This window comes from Psittacula echo (genome assembly GCF_963264785.1).
Source record: "Psittacula echo genome assembly, chromosome: 7".
In the NCBI taxonomy this organism is placed as follows: Eukaryota; Metazoa; Chordata; class Aves; order Psittaciformes; family Psittacidae; genus Psittacula; species Psittacula echo.
Genome location: NC_137740.1, coordinates 15,486,069 through 15,507,967, shown reverse-complemented (window position 1 = coordinate 15,507,967; position 21,899 = coordinate 15,486,069). Strand labels below are relative to the sequence as shown.

The 21,899-nt window shown below is 37.5% G+C and overlaps 1 protein-coding gene across 9 annotated transcripts in view; it reads right to left on the bottom strand.

Moving 5' to 3' along the window:
* Positions 1 to 21,899, bottom strand: part of ADGRL2 (adhesion G protein-coupled receptor L2) — a gene marked incomplete at both ends in the record, with an annotated part of 129,046 nt that overhangs the window by 52,211 nt on the left and 54,936 nt on the right. For all 9 annotated transcript variants that reach the window (XM_080624144.1, XM_080624136.1, XM_080624137.1 and 6 more), the window contains one exon: positions 19,728 to 19,941. In XM_080624144.1, coding sequence (XP_080480270.1) covers positions 19,728 to 19,941 — 214 coding nt within the window. The remainder of the gene's footprint in view (positions 1 to 19,727; positions 19,942 to 21,899) is intronic.

Genomic DNA, 21,899 nt, shown 5'->3' with positions numbered 1-21,899 from the left:
ATTCTTTTTTTTTTTTTTTTTTTTTTTTTTTTTTTTTTTTTTTTTGGCTACTGATTTCCACCCTCATAGGGCTCCTTAACAGCAGAACTACTTGGAAATAGCCAGGAATTTCTGTATGTACGCACAACCATGGATACAGATAGATGGTGAGGAATTCAACCTGTAACCTCACTGCTTGTAGCACTGACTTTCTGGGAAGCACAGGAGGTAGGTCCCCTGTATAGCTATCGCACAACTAATGCTGCACTACTCCCAGTAGCACTATTACTCAGTGCAACAGCCTGCCCAGTATATTAGAGTCTGAAATGAGTATGACACATCCAATAGCTTTCAGACCCATGCTGGAGTGATGAAATGTGCACCCAACTTGAAGCGAAAATCACTGCACTGAATCTGTAATACTGAAAATGTACAATACAGCCACCTTTTGTATTCACACGAAGGTCAAAGTGCTGCTCTTGTGTGCCGTGTAGGAGGAGACTGTAAAAGCAGGAGAATGCAATATGGTCCAAGCCTCATAGGCCAGTCTGTTCTGTCTGGGGTTTTTTTTATGCTCCACATCTCAGGCCAGACTAACCAGTATGAGAAAACTTCTGATGTAAGATTTTGTAATTAATTTAATTTTTTTTCTGTTTCCTGAGTCAAAACCTTAAGCTGAAATCAAAATAATTCCCATAAAAAGACTGCACAGTGCATCATTCGGCATAGTAGTTTCCACAGCTTGGAGCTGTATGAAAATTTCATTTTTCACTTGACTGAGCGGCAATTAAGAGAGAAATATTGATTTGTTACAAAATAAAATGGATACGTATTGGGAGAAATTGCCTGAGAATGAAACTGATGAAGGTCATATTTAGCTGTGGGAAAAAAGTTCTATTAGAAGTATTTGTAAATTTTATTAAAAAGATGGACTCTTGTTTTCCTACAAAAAGCTGTTTTCTTCTTTTTCATTTTCCTCTAGTGAAAGATTCATAATGTTGCCATCAGTAAGGAAACTGAGAAGAACCTTATGCTAGCTTGCATCAAAAGGATGCCTAATAATAATAATTCAGAACAAAATGCAGTATATTTTTCTTTGTACAGTGCTGGTGTCAAACTTCAGACATTAAGTGGTGTTTACAGGAAGCTGCTGACCTTCTAAAAAATTCTGACTATTTCTTCATGCAAGATTTCACCCGCTGTGTATATGGTCACCTTTTGCTTACCTTTGGCCAAAATGAAGGACACCCTGATTCCAAAACAATAAGCTGTGCCCACTTCTGCAGTACACAGCAGTGCTACAAAGCACACCACCACCTTACAGAAATGCGATTACTTGGAAAACTAAATGAAAAGAAGGATTTGTGTTTTAAATTGTAGGGGTTTTACATCAAATCACTGATTTTGCTGCATTGCCGGTTGCGTTTTATAAAACCTGAATAATTATAAGGTTCTGATTTTCATGTACTTCTAAGATTTTAAATTAAAGACACCTGATTAAGATATTCACATTTTTAGAAGTCAACATTAGGGTAACTATTTGTTACATAGTTAGCCTCGCCATATTGCAATTCTAGTGAAACCTTCAAATAAAAACAACAGCAACTACAGCAGTTGTCAACCCCTATTCATGGATGACAGAGATGTAGAGTAAAAGGACTTTGCAGAGGTAGCTCTGAGACAAGTAATTCAGGGAATTTACACTCCTGCAATTTATTCTCTGGATAAATGAAAGTCTTCTATCTGCTGCATTGTTTTTTTCCCTGTAAAACCAGGGATACTAACTTCTGTATTAGTTACTGGCCTACAGTTCTGCTGCTGCCTGAAAAAACCATTCTATGAACTGATAAGATTTCAGTTGAGCTTCTTTAAGACAAGAAGCTCTGAATTCTGTGGTATATTGGAAAAAAGATACTCCACTCTCCATAACATAGCACTAAACAGTGTATTATCCTACATGGCTACAGATCATCAAAGCTTCCACACTGTCGTAGCAGAGTTTCATAACTTTGAGAAACCTTTAGACTTAGAAACGCTATACCCAAAGAAGAGGATATACACTGCTACAGCCTTCAACTCAATTCTGTGACTTGTTCTCATTAAGTTTTGTAATGGGCAAACCCCTTCTGAGTGCAGCCACCTCATGAGATTCTCCAAAACAAGACTGTAGCGGACATAAACTTCCTGGTGATTTGCAAAACTGGCCTAGACACACCAGGAGGAAAAATAAATTACAAACCTCAAAAACCTTAAGTGGAAATAACTTGAAGTCCCTCATTCATTTTAACTAATATTATTTTTTCTACACAATATGCTGTTAGTCTGGTCAAACTATTTAAAAACTCCTTTAGAATTGTTCCACGGAAGGCACGATACAAAACAGCTCTGATTTCTGCAAATTTAAGAAGTCAAATCACAAATACTCTATAGTGTTTTAGTGTCTGTAATCTAGTGGTTTTCTGTAGGTTTTAAGCACCATTTAAGTGTTCTGTAATCTACTTAACTGCATACTTCCGTAGCATATGTTAAGATACGCAAATTCCCAGGTTTTTATGTACAGTATTAAATTCATACTATCTTACACTAAGGTATCTTCACGCTTAGGACACAATATTCACAAAGATTTATGATACAATGACTTTGTCATTTACAAGACAAGGAAATAAAGCAGATCTGCAAAGGACTCTATACAAACTCAATAACTATTGATTTATGAAAGGTAATATATAAATTAAATTGGAAACTCTACTTAGGAAAAGACTAACTGTAGCACTGAAGGGATGATAATTCAGGTTGTGCTAGCAACAGTAAGTTTTGCAAGGGAAAATGTAAGAAGTATCACTATTCTCATAAATGCAAGGAGCAATTGTGTAACTAACACTCGTTTCTTCAGTAATCTAGTATGAATATATGAATGAAGAAAGGTTACATTTTCATAATGCAGATGCATCACTCAGAGTAATCTAGAAATCAAATGGAGTGTTTAATTAACAGTTACAGTACAATGTCTGAACTCTTTTCACCTCAGGAAGAAGACTGCAAATGAGGAATGGCCCTTTCACATTTCAGATGAATGCAGAAAAAAAGGAAACTAAAGCAGTTCCAGCAGGGCTGTTAGCAAGTATCTTCTGCTCACGATGCAGCCATGTCCCTGCTGCATTCCATCCCTTCTGTGCTCAGTTTTACGGAGAGCTGTACTTTCCATGATAATTTGTTTGCATTTAAACTCTAATCTTGATTTGTACAATTCCCAGCAAATTGCTTTTGCTCTTTTTTTTTATTATCTTATGCTCATTATTGCACTTTTCCATGTGCAGCGTATGGAGATGAGACTCCATGTGCAACCTATTGTGTGAGGTGTTTTAATCAATAATCTTGTTCTGCTGATTAAGCAGGGGCTTCTGTTTTGGCAAGATAACATTAGTTTCTCCTGTCATGCTCCAAAAGCTATTGGGAATCTTCAGCAGATCATTAGATATGCTACAATAAAGCTTTGGTACATTCTCTTTTCTTTCTTAAATTACTTCTTCACTGTCCTATCATTCCCCGTCACCGCTGGCACTGCATTATTATTACAGCTCCCCTGAAACTTGCACTAGAGCTATGTCTCCAGGCCATAGGATGCCATTTTCAATTGAAGCTTCTGCTTGAAAATATAAATTAAGAAAATTTCATTATCTCCTGCCAAGGGCCATTATTCACCACTGTTCTAAGGAAGATTAAAAAATGCAAAATCTATGGACTTGAACAAATACTCCAGAACTAAAATGAAAAACACAGTGTATCTTGACTGGACCAGAAAGTGAAGTAATGGATGGAATCTGAGAAGCAGATTCTGGGAAGATGTTAGCATTATATATGGATCAGACTGACTGAGGGAAGAGGTGATCTTTCCAAGCAGAAGTCACATCAGTCACATAAAATCACATATAATTCCTTTCCAAGTAGTTCTTGCAGTTTGCAAAATTAAGGTATGTAGGAAATAATGTCCACATGACAATTTATCCTTCAAATGTCTTTCGTTTGCATATATAACTTTGACAAAGATAGTAGCATAAAACAAACATTGTTTCTTTTGAAAAAGGATATTGGTTACTGTCTAGCCAGAAATGGGCTATCAAAATAATTTTGGGTATTCCTAACGCTGCATTTCTGTGAATGCAGCGTTTCACTAAGTAAGACAAAACTGCCCAACACAGAAAACAGTCGTGTACTTCACTTTAAAAAGAAAAAGAAAAAAAAAAAAACAAAACCAAACAGATACAGTATAAAGCCATGTTTAATAAAAGTAATTTTAAATACAATTGTCAATATGATGAAAAAAAATCTATCTTGGTATGTTTTGAAACTTTTAAGCCAGATCTGACAATACTTCTCTTTCAGCATATTGATTAAATACTTAAAAGCTAGCATGATGACATGTTCCCGCATATTGCCTGCAGCAACCTGCTTAAACACCACTTGAAGCACGTAAACTCTGAGTTGTAGCACCACATACTCCATATGGTCTTCTTGTTCCTTATTCACCCTGGGTGAGCTGCAGTATAAGTAAAAAGAGATGAGAATGTGGGATGACTACACTTCGTGTATTGACTTATAACAACGGCTTATTTTAAATGGAAAATTTCCTGCACCTCTTTACCCAGAGTAAATGGCTGTCTTTACATATGTATTCCTAATGGTCTACAGCTGCTATGTGAGATGTGCTGTTCCTTTTGTATCCATATTTACTAGATCTCCACTACTATTATTAAACTCAAAGTTATATATGCATGAAGATGTCAGATATTATTTAAATGCTATTATTAATCTGGACTCAGAAAGTATGTATAAAAATTATATATCAAATAGCCAGAGAAAAGAAATTTTGTTTTAGGGGTGTGCACATACATACATACGCACACACACATACCACAATAAATAAAATTATTTGAAGGAATGTATTTAAATTCTGAGTTTCAAATTCACCTCACAAGAAATACATTATTACATACTGAAATCTAATTGGGCCTAACCAAACCCTGGAAAAAAGACCTGCCAAAAAAAACCCCAGCCTTGCTATAAATCGCTGATTTGAAACAGCATTGGCCAGCCCTCGCCACAATATCCATAGCGCTCCAGGAACTGCAGCAGCAGTAGCACAACTCTACCCATGCAGGGAGTGAGAACATGTATCCCTACAGAGACCTGCTTCCTTGAAGACAGACATATAATCCTACCAACTGGCTTTTCAAAAAGCCAGGATCCCACATGGGCTATTTTACTTACCCATGAGTAAGATTTTCTAAAAGTTATTTTCGAGTTAGAATCCCTAACACAATTATGGGGAAACGAGCATGCAAAAGGAAGACAGCATCAATTTTACCTAGCTCAAAAGATTCAGTGTGCTGTGATGTAATCCAAGAAAATTTGTAATCTAAGGAAAAAAAGGGAGATACATGAGCACATATGAGGGCAGAATTTGGCTGTAGGAATTGTGTCTAGATATTGGAGAACTTCCTGTGACTGCTCAAGCAGTAAGGCATGCTATAACTTGGTTTGAAAATTCACAACCCAACCTTGGGATTTTCAATGCACTTGGCAATGTGACTACTACAGCAACAAATCTGGTGGCTTCAGATGAAAAATACTTTTGAGAAAAAAAATGAGAAAATAGTTTCTATTTTCTTTTAAATATAATACTGGTGATTTGCTGAATCTTCCTGCTTACTGAGTAAACATGACATAAGCAAGCTAAATAGTGTATAATTAATATTGTAGAAGAAGGTGCACCACAGCATTGTTTCCGTTTGCCCAATAAATATGCAATAACATTTATGTTTTCTTTATACAATGTAATCTTGTGGGAGTCTAAGGGTACATCTTAAGGATAAAAACTCCAAATAGACAATAAAACACAACAGAAAATATGCTACTCCCACAGGCCATTTTTTAGGATTACCTGGTCTGATTCACTATCAATGAATGTGTATCACACTTGTATGGCAAAGTAATGTACTGGAGTACTTCTTGCTTTCAAACCTCTTCTCACAATTTAAATACATTTAGTTATGACCCATTTGCCTTTTAGCATTCATGTTCTCTAAGTTCATGGCAGTCACAAATCATCTCACTTACTCGCATCTAAGCTAGCACAGTTATTTTGTTTCTTGTTATGATTCATCCTTGTTCCAGTACTTTGTTTATTGGTGTGTATGCTATTATTATGGGGTTATTATTGACCTGAAACTGAAGCATTAGATAAAGTAGGGAAGGGAAAAAATGGAAAGAAAAAGGAAAAATGTAGGTTCCAGTGGAATATGTATCTCCTGCCTTCTCTTAGTAATTTTGCAGAGTGCTTTTATAATCCCATGTCTCTATCCCCACTACTTTCTGCCACATATATAAAAGTCCTACTAGAACTACCAGAGCCTGTGAGATGATGACTGTAAAGCAAGGACAGGAAAACTAGGTATCAAAAGATGCAGTGAGGTGTGCAAAATAAATGGAACAATCTCCTGGTGAGGTTTGCGTAGGTGCAAATCCAAACCTTTTAACAGTATGAAGCAAGAGAGACCTGCTTTTTAGAGAAAATGTTTCCAATGCAACCCTGCCTCAGGAAGAAGAAATGGTAATAAAGTAATATTCATAATATTGTCATATTATTTATGTGCATGCGTATTTGCAAGCAAAATGCAGCATGGGATTATCAGCAGTGTATGTCTTAGTACACCAAGTAAGCCAAGCAGATCCGCACTGCTGAAAAGTAATCAGTTCAAAAGATCCAATTAAATGTTTCACCATTTAGACAAAATAAGTAGCCCACGGCTATGCTTATTTACTAATGAAAACTTAGCAGTGTAGCATTGTAATATCTGAGCAATTTACACAGATTATTCACACTCAAAGAGTAAGCATGAGTGCAGCATCTCGCCTTGTGGTTGAGGAGGTTTCAGGAGAGAAACATAGGGTTGGGTAATAATATCAGAGCTTTATGAAGGAGCATTTATTTCTGAGGCACAATGCTAGACTCAAGCATATAGAAAATCCAACTGAAAATCCTGAAGCACAGTGTCTGATCCTTAGGCATAAGACTGCAACAGACTTGCAGAAGAAGAGACTTCCAGATAGAGAATACAGGATAAAAGTAAAAACCCTTTAACACTCTTTGTTGCAGCACTGTTGATCTTTTTTATCCATGGCTTGGCATGCAGCATATTCATAGTGTAGTTAAAAGTTATGTAACTTAAATCAGCTTCTGAGTCATTATTAAATGAGTAAGTTAAAGAATTACAATATTGAAAACATACAGCTTTGTCCTTTACGTTAATTTGCACAGCTCTTAAATACATTCTAAAAAATCACCCACTTAAATTACTAAAATAAGGTATTTCAAATGGCAGGTGTGATTTTTACTGCAAATTCTGAAATGTAGAAGCCTTGGTATACTTTTAATGTTCACGCTTTGACTGGATCTCCAGCTCAGCTCAACGAAGATTCAGCTTGACTCACTATGGGTCTCCTGAGTTTAACACAGCTCTTCTGTTTGCAGAAATGCGTATTCAATATAAATGTGTCTTAGCTCTAATAGGAAATTAAGACTTACTAATTTACAGAATTGGCTGTCGAGGCAATGTGATTTCACAGGGCCCTTTAGTTTCTCTCCACAATGGACAGGATAAGGAAAATTTCAAATGGGGGTGTGGTGGGAGTAACTCTAACTGAACTTTAACACCTGCATTCCTTTGAATAATTGAAAATATTATAGCCTGTATCACTTAGGAGCAATTATTTATAAAAATGTTCACCTATTGCAGTTTGCATATACAGAAACGATCACATGTTTAACAAGGGAAATGGGAAATCGCTATGGGATGCCCTACTTAGATTAAATTAGTAAGAAACTTGTTATCAGACCATATAAAAGATACACCATAATAAGACATGACCTTGCAGAACCTTGGAGCCAATCTGTGATTTTTTCCCCCTGTAACCCTCCCTAATTATCTGCAAAGTTACAGACCCTTTTGTGGCAGGTTATTTTTCTGTGAATAGTGAGGGGGTTTGGGCTTTTAAATATTTAATTAGTCTTCTGATATGAGAATTGTTGCACATGCCAACTGCTTCGATTTTCAAACTGTGTTCATCCTAATTATGTTCAGATTTAGATTGGTCATCCCAAACCTCTCACTCTTGTAATTATTTACTCCTTAAAGATCATTCAGTGGAGAAATATTTTTCACCCTTATGGCTCTTTCTTTCCACAAATGGCTTTTCTGGTCCGTTAATTACCCACTCAGAGGATTAGAGTTTGTAATAATGCAAGAGATCCTGCATGTAAGATGAGTTTTACAGGGTGAAAAAGAATAAATTGTTTTTTGTAAACTTGCCTCAGGGAATATCCCCTTTTTGGGTTATAATTTTCATGAACAGAGGCCATGTGCCCACTGCTGCATATCTACCAATTCCACAGGGCTATGGAGTGACTCATTTCTATGGCTCAACAGAACTCAAAGCAAAATGCTGAACAAGAAGCCAAAAGATAACTTGGTTATTTTACAAGATTTATAAAAGTGCAATCTGCTAGCAAGGTGGTTTCTCATAATTTTTAATGCACATTTCATGGCTTTAAAGTTACATATATTTAACTAATAACTAGAATAAAATTACAACTTTTCTTATTTTATCTGCTGATTTTTTCCAGAAGTGCTGTCCCTTAGTAGGTCTTTAATCAACTCTGAAACAGTGGTGTCATTTCCTATTAAAATGTGTCTGAGAGCCCTCACTACAAGTACTTTCTTTTCTTCTGAGAGGAAAGCTTGTCACGAAAGCACTGTTATTCATTACCCACAGTGATGTCTGGATCTAATTATCATCCGGAAAGCTCACAGGGCTTCCAGGTATAGGACCTCCCCTGCAAAAGTATCCTTCTGCTATAACTTGGAAAGCACAATCCCACTTTCTTCTTTGCATTTTGAATTCAAAGGATTAAATTACTGGTTAGAGCTGTGCACTCTGATTCCTGGAACTCCCAGGTTTAAGCCCAGCAAAGTTTAGGGGGCTGCTTTGTTTGCTTGTTTTTACATCTGCAAAAATCCTGTGCATTCTGTGGTTGGTTTTGACGCAAGTCAAGCATATTCCCCCCTATAAAAAACACATCAGAAAATACACTAGCTCAATTCTGTCAACACACAGACAATCTTCAACTGTGTCAAAAATATTCATGATCTAATCCTTTTATCAAACTGTCTACCACTGAAGGAGTCTCATGTGCCTGCACAATTAAAAACCCCATGTTAGCCATACATAAAACTGTATTACATTTGATGCAAATCCTTTTCTATTGAAATAAGCACTGGACTGACAGCAGGAAGTGGCTGATAAGAAAGCAACAAGGCATTGCTGATGGCATTCATGATAACTGAGCACTAACTCATATGTGTTCCGTATATAGTACATTACCCAAAGTACTCCTGTTTTAAATGCGACTCCAGGAGGTGTTCTTTTGCTGTATTTCTCTCACAAAGGCGGCAAAATTATCTAAGAAAGCTAAATATACAAAGTAAATGTTTTTCATACCCACCAATGATGCTGGCACTAGAATAATATACTGAAGAGAGTATTAGTGCTACTGCATCCTAGACGAGAAAACACCTACAGCTTCATGAGTGTAGCAGTACAGTTGAGTTCAATGCTGTTAAGAAATTCAGTAAACAGGGAAAGATTATGAGCTCAGAACTGTAACGTTATTGCTACACTTAAAACTCAGCCAAAATGAATGTATTAATTAGAGGAAAAGGAGCACACAGTCTTGAGTTATGGTGAAAAAACGATTTTACATTGCTGGAAAAATGTGTGTATACATACATTTCCAATTTGGTCCATCATATACATCAAGAAACAAGGTATCTTGAGAACCAAAAAACAGTGAGAAGCAATGAACAGCAAGGTTAAAGATCACAGACTACTACTCAGAAAAGAATATAAATGCCTTTGTATATACAATGACAAAACATGTATCTTGCCAGACAGAACATTATACAGCTCGGTGTCTTTAAGAAGTAATTAAGAAGTTCCTCCAGGGTGCCGGAACTGTATGACTTTGGTCATTTAATTTCCTCAATGAAATTATTCTGCTGCCTAATTTCTTTTCTTCTTCTGTTTTGTGTGTGTGTGTGTTAGAAGAAACTGGAATTCAAAGGTTCTGATAGCTACCATGTTACAGTGAAAACCTGGTGAAAAAAAAAATAGTAAATTTGTAGTAAAGATTCTGCACTGCAAGTGTAATAAAGCTAGTTTGACATGCAAGAATACTTCCTCCCCATTGATGTGTCTACAGCAGGCTAAAAATATACTGAATACTGAGTATTCGGTCTATGTAACACTCTTAAGACTGCATTAACTTCATTGCAGTAACTTGTTTTATAGGCTCAGTTCATCATGACCTATAAAATGTTAGGCTGAAGTGCTTTAAATATCTGCTAACACCATGTGCAAGCCTGGGAGTACAAGGCACTGTGCTGTGAAGCGGCAAAGACAGTACTCTTCTGAGAAAGTAGCACGCACTCTTATGTCACTGATATAAACAGGGTAAGCATGCTAAATAATGTATGAAACAGGCAGCCAATCTTTATATAAAACAGGAATTCTACTTTAGTTCTTTGTTTGATTTTATTTTACCTGTACAAAATTAGTTAAGATTGCTTCTTAAAACACATACAAGTTGACTACCATATTAAATTGAAAAACGTACATGCAAATTTCCTTCATTCACAGTTCTCATATGAAGGGAAAAAAAAAAAAAAATAAAGACCTCTTTCATTTGTGGCCACAGCATTTTTGCTAATTATTCTTCTCCACTAGGTAGAAAATAAAATGCGAAGAGGGAAAAAGCAAAGAGGGAAATTGTCTTTCAGTAATCATGGCCCATTTATTAAGCAATTAGACTGCAATTTTATTATTAGAAAGAAAAAAAAGCAATGTTGTAAAATACTGTTATTGCTTGTATCTTTGATCCTTAAACTTCTCCATTTCAACAACCTCATTAATGTCAAAATGCCATGAATATGGCCACCCTTTTTAGAATGTATACCCTGGGCACAGGTAGAATCTATGGAATTCCATGAAGACGTTTTTTCTTGTTGAATTCAACTAAAATGCTTAATTGAGCCACAAAGATCAGATGGTTCTTTTTTTATCGTAAGTAGAAGATTATTCTGTGGCAGAAGGAAATTTCCAGAATATGAGATCTGCTCATTTTTATACTTCTCTGTAGCTACTTTTTAATTTTTAAACCCATGTTACTCTTCAATTCTTTTCCTCTGAGCTTCACTATAATAATCTTTAAATTCTATTTCCTTTATGTTACTAATGAAAACTTTTCACTTTCATCTTTAGTCCTGACTTTATAACACAAAAAAGTACTCACCATTTACTTACATATATTTAATTCATATTAATCTGTTCTAATTTACAGTCTATACCCTGCTCTGCCTATCTTCATGTACCTTTTCCATGTCAGTTCTGTTTACTAAGTGATATTCAACGGATCTCCTATAGTGCAATGAACCTTAACAGGCAGCTTTTAATTGCCTCGCATAGGAAACTACATCACTATTAATTCCACAGCAACAGTATAAAATAAAACTATTCCTTCTCAGACTCTAGAGCAATTAGACCTCTCGGCTATTTGGCTAACTCTGCTTCATGATACCCAGTGCAGTTAATTATATTTTTTGATGTTAATAGTCTCTGTCAGTTTCAAGCATAACTCCTCTTTGATGAATATTTAAATTATATTTGAATAAAAAAATAATCTTGGTTACATTTCATATTCAGCAGTCATCACAGCTTAATAAAGGTCTTCTCAGCAAGGGTTGAGATAAATGGCTATACGAACACATGTATAAAGCCCTAAATCAACTTACCAGATAATGTAGCTGTTTTGGCTAAGTATTATAGAGGATATACTGGGGTGGGAGGCATTAATAGGCTTCAATTATTAAGGTATTATTCTATATGAAGCAAATTTGGCACAGCAATGTATAAGTAAATCAGAGGGGTTTAATAATAAAGTTCTGACAGTAACTGAACCAGGAACTTATCTTGGCTAGACTAGAAATTTGAAAACTACGTAAAATTCACACAAATTCATCCAAGAGAACACAAAATCCAACTGAAAAGTGCTGAAGGTTAAGCAACGTTGTCTGGGTCAAGTTCTCAAAAACATTACTGAATTATCAAGAGAGGCAATTATACACCCAAAACATACTGTACATGATTTAACTGTAGGTTAAACAGTATGCACACCCTAGGAAAAGTCTTTTTCAGAAATCAAGAAAAAAACCCTCAAACCCCAAAACAAAAACAAAACAAACAAACCAACTCCAACAAAACAAAATTAAGAAAAACCAAACAAAACCCCCACCAAATCCTACTCCCCCCCCCAAAAAAAGGCAGACAAGAAAATCACAGGCTGAAGCATGTATTTTGCATGATGCTCAAATATAGAGGAAACAGCATATAATACTTAAAATTTTATGTATACATATGTGTAGTTATTTATTTTCACCCACAAACAGCAAGGAAAGACTGATGAATATGTATATACTATCCTGCCAGATATACACTGACTTAGAAAGAATTTGATGGTAGTTTTGCCAATAATAAAGGGAATAAAACAACTGAAATATATGACATGAAAACACTAAATAAAATATCAAGCTACACCTTGCTAAAATAATGAATCCAATACTTTCTGCAATAAACTAAATCTAAATTTTAAATGTCATTAGCTGGTGTCAAAGATCCTTTTGTTGTTTCCTTTGTAGCTTGCCCAATGCCATGACTACAGCAATGTGCATGTTACATGCTTGCACATGTATAACATAATATCTTCCGCAGCAAACAACAACAGAGCACACTGCAAAATGATAATCAAGGACCACTGACAGCTATTTCACCTTACCTGACTGGTCAGAACCTTGTAATATGAAAATTTGTATTTAATTTATGAAATAGTGCCATAACAGAACAACCCCATTAATAAAACCCCTATTTTTAATGAGTAAACTAGACTTACTACTTTCATATTAAGAATTAATGGTAGTGAAAATGCACAATGCTAGAATGCTTCTCAGTCATGGGTATTACTGGTTTTTTTTCCACAATAAAGCCATGGACTATGGTATGCTTCATGAATATTCTAGGCTCTGTGATTATGCTTAGTTCATTAGAATAGGCTACGTGTGTTTCTGCTTTTCTTTTTCCTTTCCATTTGAGTCATAACTAAGTCTTGCAACTAACACAGAGAAAACAAAACAAAACAAAAATCCATTGGGCCATGGCCCAGCATACTGAAAAGCTTAGTTTAAAAATAAAGAGCATTTTAAGCTTCTGCTACATCAAAACACGCAAAGGGGTGACTGCTGCACTAAGACCCACGTCTGTTTCAGATGGGTAGAAGCCTTCACTTTTAAAGGATGCTTAAAAACATATCTAATGGTGGTAATATTTTACGGTAAATGCTTGTGAAGCAATTGTCAGCAAGCTGAACCAGAAACCCCTGGAATGTCAAAGCAAAAGAAGGACCTCATACACGAGATCAGCATCAGTACCACAGCAACTCTGATGTGCATAAATTCCAAGAATGTACCTTATCCACATCAGCCTCTGCTATCCTGTCATCAGCATCTGTATTTCTCTGACAGATACGCAAGCTCTTAATGACCACAAAGTAGAAAAAGGCAGGGTGTATTCTCTTATTCTGAGGCACTTTCCACTATGTAATATCTTTAGCAAAGGGAGGCACAGTCTTCAGCTGCAGAAGGAAAAGCAAAGGAAAAAGCAAGCACAGCAGCAGGGGTCAGCAGAGCCCTTGTCTGAGCCCCGCAGACCCCAAAGTAAAGCGCCATTATCTCAATCACAGTCATTTGTGAATGGCAGAGGGTAAAATCCTGCCCGTGAAAACTGTTTTAAGTCACGTTAAGAAATGCAAATCTGAACAGTGTAACAGTTTGAACACAGACTCAACGGCAGGTCCTGAGGAAGCTATTTTTGAGGCATCAGAATGCTTCTTTGTGGAAGTCTTGCAAAGGCTCGAATTCAGCTCTTCAGTGACCCCACAGCAGGCTTTGCCTTCTACCAGCAAATACACCCTGTACGAAGTTTGCTTCTGGTGAAACCTTTTCACGCCAATGAGTGAGATTAATCACTTACACGAGATTTATCCACCATCCACCCAAGCCTGGAGTCCAGTAGAAGATTTTCTTTATTCACTCACATCACAGAACAGACCAAACTTGTTTTCACTTGAAAGGACACTAATATGGTATACGACAATGTTTCCTCTGCAGACCTGACAGACAGGAACAAGACGGGGGACTTGAGAGATGTGTCTTTGTCAGAGCAGAACTCATTTTTTTGTCTTTCAAAAATGTCTCATTCTGATTTACATATAGGATTTTTCAAAATGACATATTTGTTGGACATGCGAATAGATGGAAAAGAATGACCATCCATTCTCCCACTCTTGTGTTGGGAAGGATTAAGAAAAAAATAAAGTGTAAGGAGAAGGAATGGATACACTGCTCCTTTCGGCTTTCCCTTGATCACTCTGTGGGGCAGGAGGCACTTCACTTCCATTTTGAAGACCCTCTGTTTAAGTGCAGCTGTCTTGCAGAAAGATGATGGACGTAACAGGTTAAGAGCATTGCCATGTGAGAAAAGTTCACGGTGACAAAAACCCAGGCATGAACTCTTCACTGGTGTCACAATGGACATGGTAATTGAAGGTACATGTGTTGCATGTGCTATAGATAGGACAGTATGCGTGCAACAGAAAAAACAGTCACTGCTAAAGAGGATTTATTCCTCTTTTAATCACTTTATTTTTCTGCAGCAATGTTGTAAAAGGAAGGGTATTTTAAAAAATTGCAGTTCCCTAAGTTCATCTTAATATTATACCTAACATCTTTATGCTTACATTTATACTGAGGTTTGCTTTGTTTGTGCATATATAAAAAGCAAAACGATACTCATTAAATATGTTTAGTAAAGATCACATAAAGATACAATTATAGTATAAATTGTAGATGAAAATAGAATTTCAAGGCCATTCCGCTGCAGGACTCACATAACCTCCTTTCTGTTGCAGATCAAAAATAAACGGAAACTGTGAGATTGTAGTTTCTTATGTGGATGCTTGCACGTACTGCAAGATCTGTATTTTAAAATACTTTTAATTTTTCCTCTTTTAACGATTACAACGACTATGCTCTCAGTATCAGAACACAGATCAGAATTTCCTATTTAAAAATTCAAGGTATATTAGCCCATATTAGGAGGGAAACAATGCTTTCCTTCTGAAGTTAACATGAATTTGTCTGTCAACAGTAAATGCCTGAATTTTGCATCTAAGTAAATGATTTCATAGATTCGGAGTTAATAAGCTGTTATTTTCTTTAAATACAGAATGTTTATTTTTTACTAGCCCTGCCCCTCCCCCCCCAACATCCGTAACTGTAAATCACTCAAAAAATAAGGTATACAGAATGGGATGGACCTGACATTTTTTTAATACTGGATTTCTCAAAATTTAGTATTATGGAGAATTATTATCTGCCACACTACGAAAGTATTTATTTAAATATACAGGCAAAATTATCATCTAATTGCACTGTACTGGATTCACAAAGATAGTTATATTGTCTAACCTTTAAAATAATTGGAAACTTTTCTTAAACAAAAAGTTTAGGACTAGGAAATATGATTCCTATTAAAAAAAGCCTGGTTTTAATTCAGAAGTGAAATGTCCCAGCATGCAAAAAATGCATTTTTGTAGCTTATTGTTCCACTATAAATTACATATATAATACGCCTCTGCCTTTGAAATGTACTGAAATGTATTTTAAGTATTTACAGGTACTTTTAAATATACATTATTATTTTAAGCTGATAAAAAGAGAAATCCAAACACTATGTGGTATTTCTTTAATACTCAGTGCCTGTCCTGAGAAAACTGTACGGTCCATCCACCTGCAAGCGGTGGCTTTGAAGTTGACACTGGCAGCAGAAAGCCCTCATAAACACACAGGTGGTTTGCATATAACTCACACAATCCACCTGCAATCCACTTACAATGGAAGTGGACTTAAGACTAGGTCATAAGTAAATTTTATCATGTTAATTTTCAGACCTCTGCTGTGCCTATAAAGAGCGGTACTATTTAGCCTTATCAACTTCAAAGTCTTGTGACAGTTTTCTGGCTACAGCCACACTATCACACTTTATGAGCGAGCGACTACAGTAATTTCCTCAGGCTGCTTTGCATCTTCTGCTTCCCTGTTCATTTAATTTCTTTCTAAGCAAAGAGGAAATGGAGATTTGTCCCTGCTAAAGGACAGCAGAGCACCAAGGAGCCTGACTGTTTTAAGATCTAAATTGCCTGAAACGCAGGTCCTCTGCCACTCTCACTTACACTACTCCCTCACCAAATATTCCACTAATAAGCTTATTTCTAAACTCAACTTTAGTGCGTGGTAGGATCTCTCCAACTTGACTGTATGCAAATGCTGGGGTTAATTATCAGAGAAGTGTGAAAGGGGAGAGGGATTTTCTAAAGGTCTAGTCTCTTTCTTCAAAGCTTTAATTTTAACCATGCCAGTCTGAAGTTTACACGGAATCTAAATACATCTGAAAGACTTTATTCTGGAATAATTGGGATCTAATTTCAATCAGGGACTAAAAATTTAATAACTACTTTACAAAGGTAAAAGCAAAGCAATGAAGTCATTAGTGTTCTACTCAGGCTTCCTAGGAAAGCAGTAAGTTAAAAATCTTTCGGGAACTGCAGAAAAGAAAGAAAAGGGAGGGAGAAAAGATCAAGTAGCAGTTTGTTCTGAGAAAGAGGAGCTGATGCACCGGTGGACACTGGCAAAGTTTGTGTGCTAGTATCTCAAATTCTCTGGAAGGGGAGCAGGGCATGTGATTACATGGCTTTGTGTTCAACTGGAAACCTCATCTTATTTTTCAATCTTCAGATTTCACAGTATTGATCTCATTAAGCTAGTGTTTTCACGCTGTAACTGCAGTAAATGTAGTTGCTGTGCAAAAGCTGTGGAGTAATGTTGCAAATGAACAATGAGTATTTAATAATTGCCGTGGAACTACATTTAACTGCAGGTCTAAACTGAATTGAGTGGTCAAACGCAGTGGTAGAAACACTGCTGGCTGAAGTGATAAAAACGTGTCATTAGTCCTTAAAAGTAAACACTGTAGGATTTTAATTAGCAATCTAGAAACAATTGCTGCTTATTTTTAAAAGTATGGAAGAAAAGTTTTGCTTGTGATCAAATGTTCTAAGAATTTTTTTTTTCGTAGTCAGTTAAAAAAAAATCCCAATGCATCTGATAGTCCTTCAGGTGAGATTTTCCTATGCAATTGCTGCCATCAAAATACAGCTGATGCAGTACTTTTAGATATCAGATTCAGGACATGTGCTGAGTACCAAATAACAGTTTGCCTTAGACAACAAAAAATTATGATCACCAATGCAGTTATAAATAAATGAGATGCAAGAACTTTAAATCTTTCATATGAAATTTGCAATGTTCTTGTATGCTTGCAATATAGCACAAATTGAGCAATTCTGAGAAAAGATTAAACAAGGCAAGAGATAGCTTTTCTACTTAATGACAGGACTGAGAGAGAAAACTACGAAAGCAAACTTCTAAATTACTATAAATGCCAGACAAAAATAGAAAGCAAAGCGTCAAATGATCTTTGCCATTCATTCAGGCTGCAAAAAACCAAAAAGGAACAAAACCCAGAAACTTTCTCTGAGCACAGGTATTCTGAACCAATGTCAGAGATCTGATCACAACTTCATCTTAATCTGTTGGAAAAAAGGTAAGAGTGGAAGATTGGGGAACTTCAAAAACACTTTCTGCTATCATAAACTTATAGTTGATTAATTGGAAAGGGAGGATTGAAATTTCAGCTTTCCAGTAACAGTTTGATGTCACTTGAAGCAAGATTGTGACTCTATATTTGTCTCTGACTACCTTAATCTGTATATTTGCCGTGAACATAAGGAGGACTTTGATCAAAACACAACATGCATTTTACACAACAAGGAACTCTACAGAGAGGCACTACATTTACAAAAGCAATTGAAGGTGGTTTCAAAGGGAGTTGACAGATTAGAGGATGATGACACTGCTGCTGCAGTCTCAACGGAAATCTGGCTTGATCTAATTAACAGCAACGAACTAGAACCACAAAAAGATAATTCAAAAATGATTTAAAGAAGTTATATTACCTTTTTACTAGCATAGTGATGGAGCCTTTCCTTTACTGATCATAGAACAAGTCACAGGTTGAAAACAGAACAAGAATAAAAGGCCTGATATCCTTAATTTACCTCCAATGTTTGAAATTGAAGCCTGAGAGCTAGCCAAAATGTTTTACTACAGAAGTAGAGAGAACCTATGTATTCCCATGAAAATGATAAAAAAATTATAAGAGTCACACTCACGACAACTTTAGTCAATTGGGAAATCAAAATGGAAGACTATTTTTAAGATGTAACTGTATCTTACTGAGAGCTACCATGTTCGAACAGAAGACAGAACATGGAGCACAGCATGAAGGACAACTTGCATGTTTCATTTCAGACATCTGTGTATATGCACCAGAAAGCTCCCAGGTTACTCACATCCCCTTTATGTACAGATTCCTCACCCTATGAAAAATGCACTGGGAGGAAGACTTCCCACCAATTCTGAACTTACTCAGGCTGATAGTTTAAACCAGTAACAACGCCAGTGACCGATTTGTGCTGACACATCCACAACTGTCAGTACCAGGTGACTGCTGCCTATATGCAGCCTTGTAGCACAGGAATTTCTGTGAATCTTAGTTCTGATGCACTTTTTGTGCAAAAAACACTCACCGGAGCCTTGTGACTTGGGTTAGTGGCGCATTTGGCAGTACTAAGTTTATGGTTGGACTCAATGACAAAGATCTTTTCCAACCTAAGTGACCCGAAGATTCTTTAGCTCTTCTGACTGATTATGATGTTCTCTGAGTGACAAACACTGTCACTAAGACATACTTCACTGTGAGGATGGTGAGGCACTGGAACAGGTTGCCCAAAGAAGTGGTAAATGCTCCATCCCCAGCAGTGTTCAAGGCCAGGCTGGACATGGTCTAATGTGAGGTGTCCCTGCCCATGGCAGGGGGGTTGGAACTGGATGATCCTAAGGTCCTTTACAACGCTAACTATTCTATGATTCTAAACTTGAGCTTATATGCACATATGCTTCTGTACACACATAGAGTCATAGAATCAAACAAGTTGGAAACGACCTTTAAGATCATCAAGTCCAACCGTTCCCCAGCACTGCCAAGGCCACCACTAACCCATGTCACTGAGGGCCTCGAACAATGAATGCCCATGACACTATCTGGGATCTGTATAAACTTAAAATCTTCACCTTCTGTGGCAGCAAAAGAAGTAACAGAAAATTAACAGCAAGTTATCTTCCCGCATTTTAACTTTTACTCGTGGAATTAAAAAAACCCCAACTCTCTAATTGCAACTGATATTTTCTAATACCATCTAGTATTATATGATAGAAATAATACTCCTCAATAGTAAACTGGCAGCTATGACTCAAAACTTCCTACAGTATATACCTCTTACTGTATTAATTCAGGCATTTTTCCTCTTTAGTACTCAAAATGTTTATATATATATATGTATTTACCTTTGTGTCATAATTTTGTAGGCATCTGGAAGGAAGCATTCTGTGTTCTCCATCTGGAAAGGGTCAGCATCACAAATCTTGTCATCTGTCCGTCCATAGTTAGCACTTTCTATCATAATAACATCGCTTCCTGGACACCGGAGGTCAATGGAGTAGCCTTCACAGGAGAGCTCCCTCCTAACCAAACCAAACGGTAGTGCTGCTCGGCTGAAACCTGAAAAAAAAGGGAAAGAAAAAAGAGATCAGACTTAAGCCCAAAGAATATATTCATTGCACTATTCTTTTTTTGTCATAGGCACCAGCTCTCATCAGTGTGCTAAAGGAAGTGCACCTTTAAACAGTTTGCCCTGGTACCATGTTAAGTGAAGCATCTTCCATGAAACTGTCATATCCCTGCACCACTGCTGCTGTGTCCTTAATCTGAGAAAGGAGAAATACCTCTTCATTTATTCTAACCCTTGCTAGTGCTGCCTGTCTGGATGGCTACACTGCATGTTCCTGTTCACAGTATCACAGTATCACAGTATGTTAGAGATTGGAAGGGACCTCAAAAGATCATCTAGTCCAATCCCCCTGCCAGAGCAGGAACACCTAAATAAGGTCACACAGGAATGTGTCCAGGCGGGTTTTGAATGTCTCCAGAGAAGGAGACTCCACAACCCCCCTGGGCAGCCTGTTCCAGTGTTCCGTCACCCTCATGGAGAAGAAGTTTCTTCTCAAGTTTAAGTGGAACCTCTTGTGTTCCAGTTTGTACCCATTACCCCTTGTCCTATCATTGTTTGCCACTGAGAAGAGCCTGGCTCCATCCTCGTGACACTCCCCCTTTATATATTTATATACACTAATAAGGTCACCCCTCAGTCTCCTCTTCTCCAAACTATAGAGACCCAGCTCCCTCAGCCTTTCCTCATAAGGGAGATGCTCCACTCCCTTAATCATCTTAGTTGCCCTGCGCTGGACTCTCTCCAGCAGGTCCCTGTCCTTCTTGAACTGAGGGGCCCAGAACTGGACACAATATTCCAGGTGCGGTCTCACCAGGGCAGAGTAGAGGGGAAGGAGGACCTCTCTCGACCTACTGACCACCCCCCTTCTAATACACCCCAGGATGCCATTGGCCTTCTTGGCCACAAGGGCACAGTGTTGGCTCATGGTCATCCTGCTGTCCACTAGGACCCCCAGGTCCCTCTCCCCTATACTACTCTCTAACAGGTCGTTCCCCAACCTATACTGGAACCTGGGGTTGTTCCTGCCCAGATGCAGGACTCTACACTTTCCCTTGTTATATTTCATCAAGTTTCTCCCTGCCCAACTCTCCAGCCTGTCCAGGTCCCGCTGGATGGCAGCACAGCCTTCTGGCATGTCAGCCACTCCTCCCAGCTTAGTGTCATCAGCAAACTTGCTGATAGTACACTCAATTCCCTCATCTAAATCATTGATGAATATATTAAATAATACTGGTCCCAGTACTGACCCTTGAGGCACTCCACTAGATACAGACCTCCAACTAGACTCCGCCCCATAGACTACAACTCTCTGGCTTCTCTCCTTCAGCCAGTTCGTGGTCCACCTCACCACCTGATCATTCAGACCACACTTCCTCAGTTTAGCTATGAGGATGCTGTGGGAGACTGTTCCCACCTCTTTTCTCTCTGCTTTCTTCTTCCCTGTTTGGGCACAATCAAGCTGTGTCTGAAAGTTGGGAGCAGCAGAACAGGCAGGATTTGCAAATGCAGAAGTAACTTTAAAAAAAAAAAACAAACAAATCCAACCAACCAAACAAACCCCACAAAAAAACCCCACACAAAACCATCATTCCAGCTTCATTAGTCTTTCTTAACTTATATAAGAAAAACTTATATGAGAAACTTAACTTGAGCCAGCAGTGTGCGCTCGCAGCCCAGAAAGCCAATCGTATCTTGGGCTGCATCAAAAGGAACATCATCAGCAGATCAAAGGAGGTGATCCTGCCCCTCTGCTCTGTTCTCGTGAGACCTCACTTGGAGTATTGTGTGCAGTTCTGGTGTCCTCAACATAAAAAGGACATGGAACTGTTGGAACAAGTGCAGAGGAGGGCCACGAGGATGATCAGGGGGCTGGAGCATCTCCCGTATGAAGACAGGCTGAGAAAGTTGGGGCTGTTCAGCCTGGAGAAGAGAAGGCTGCGTGGAGACC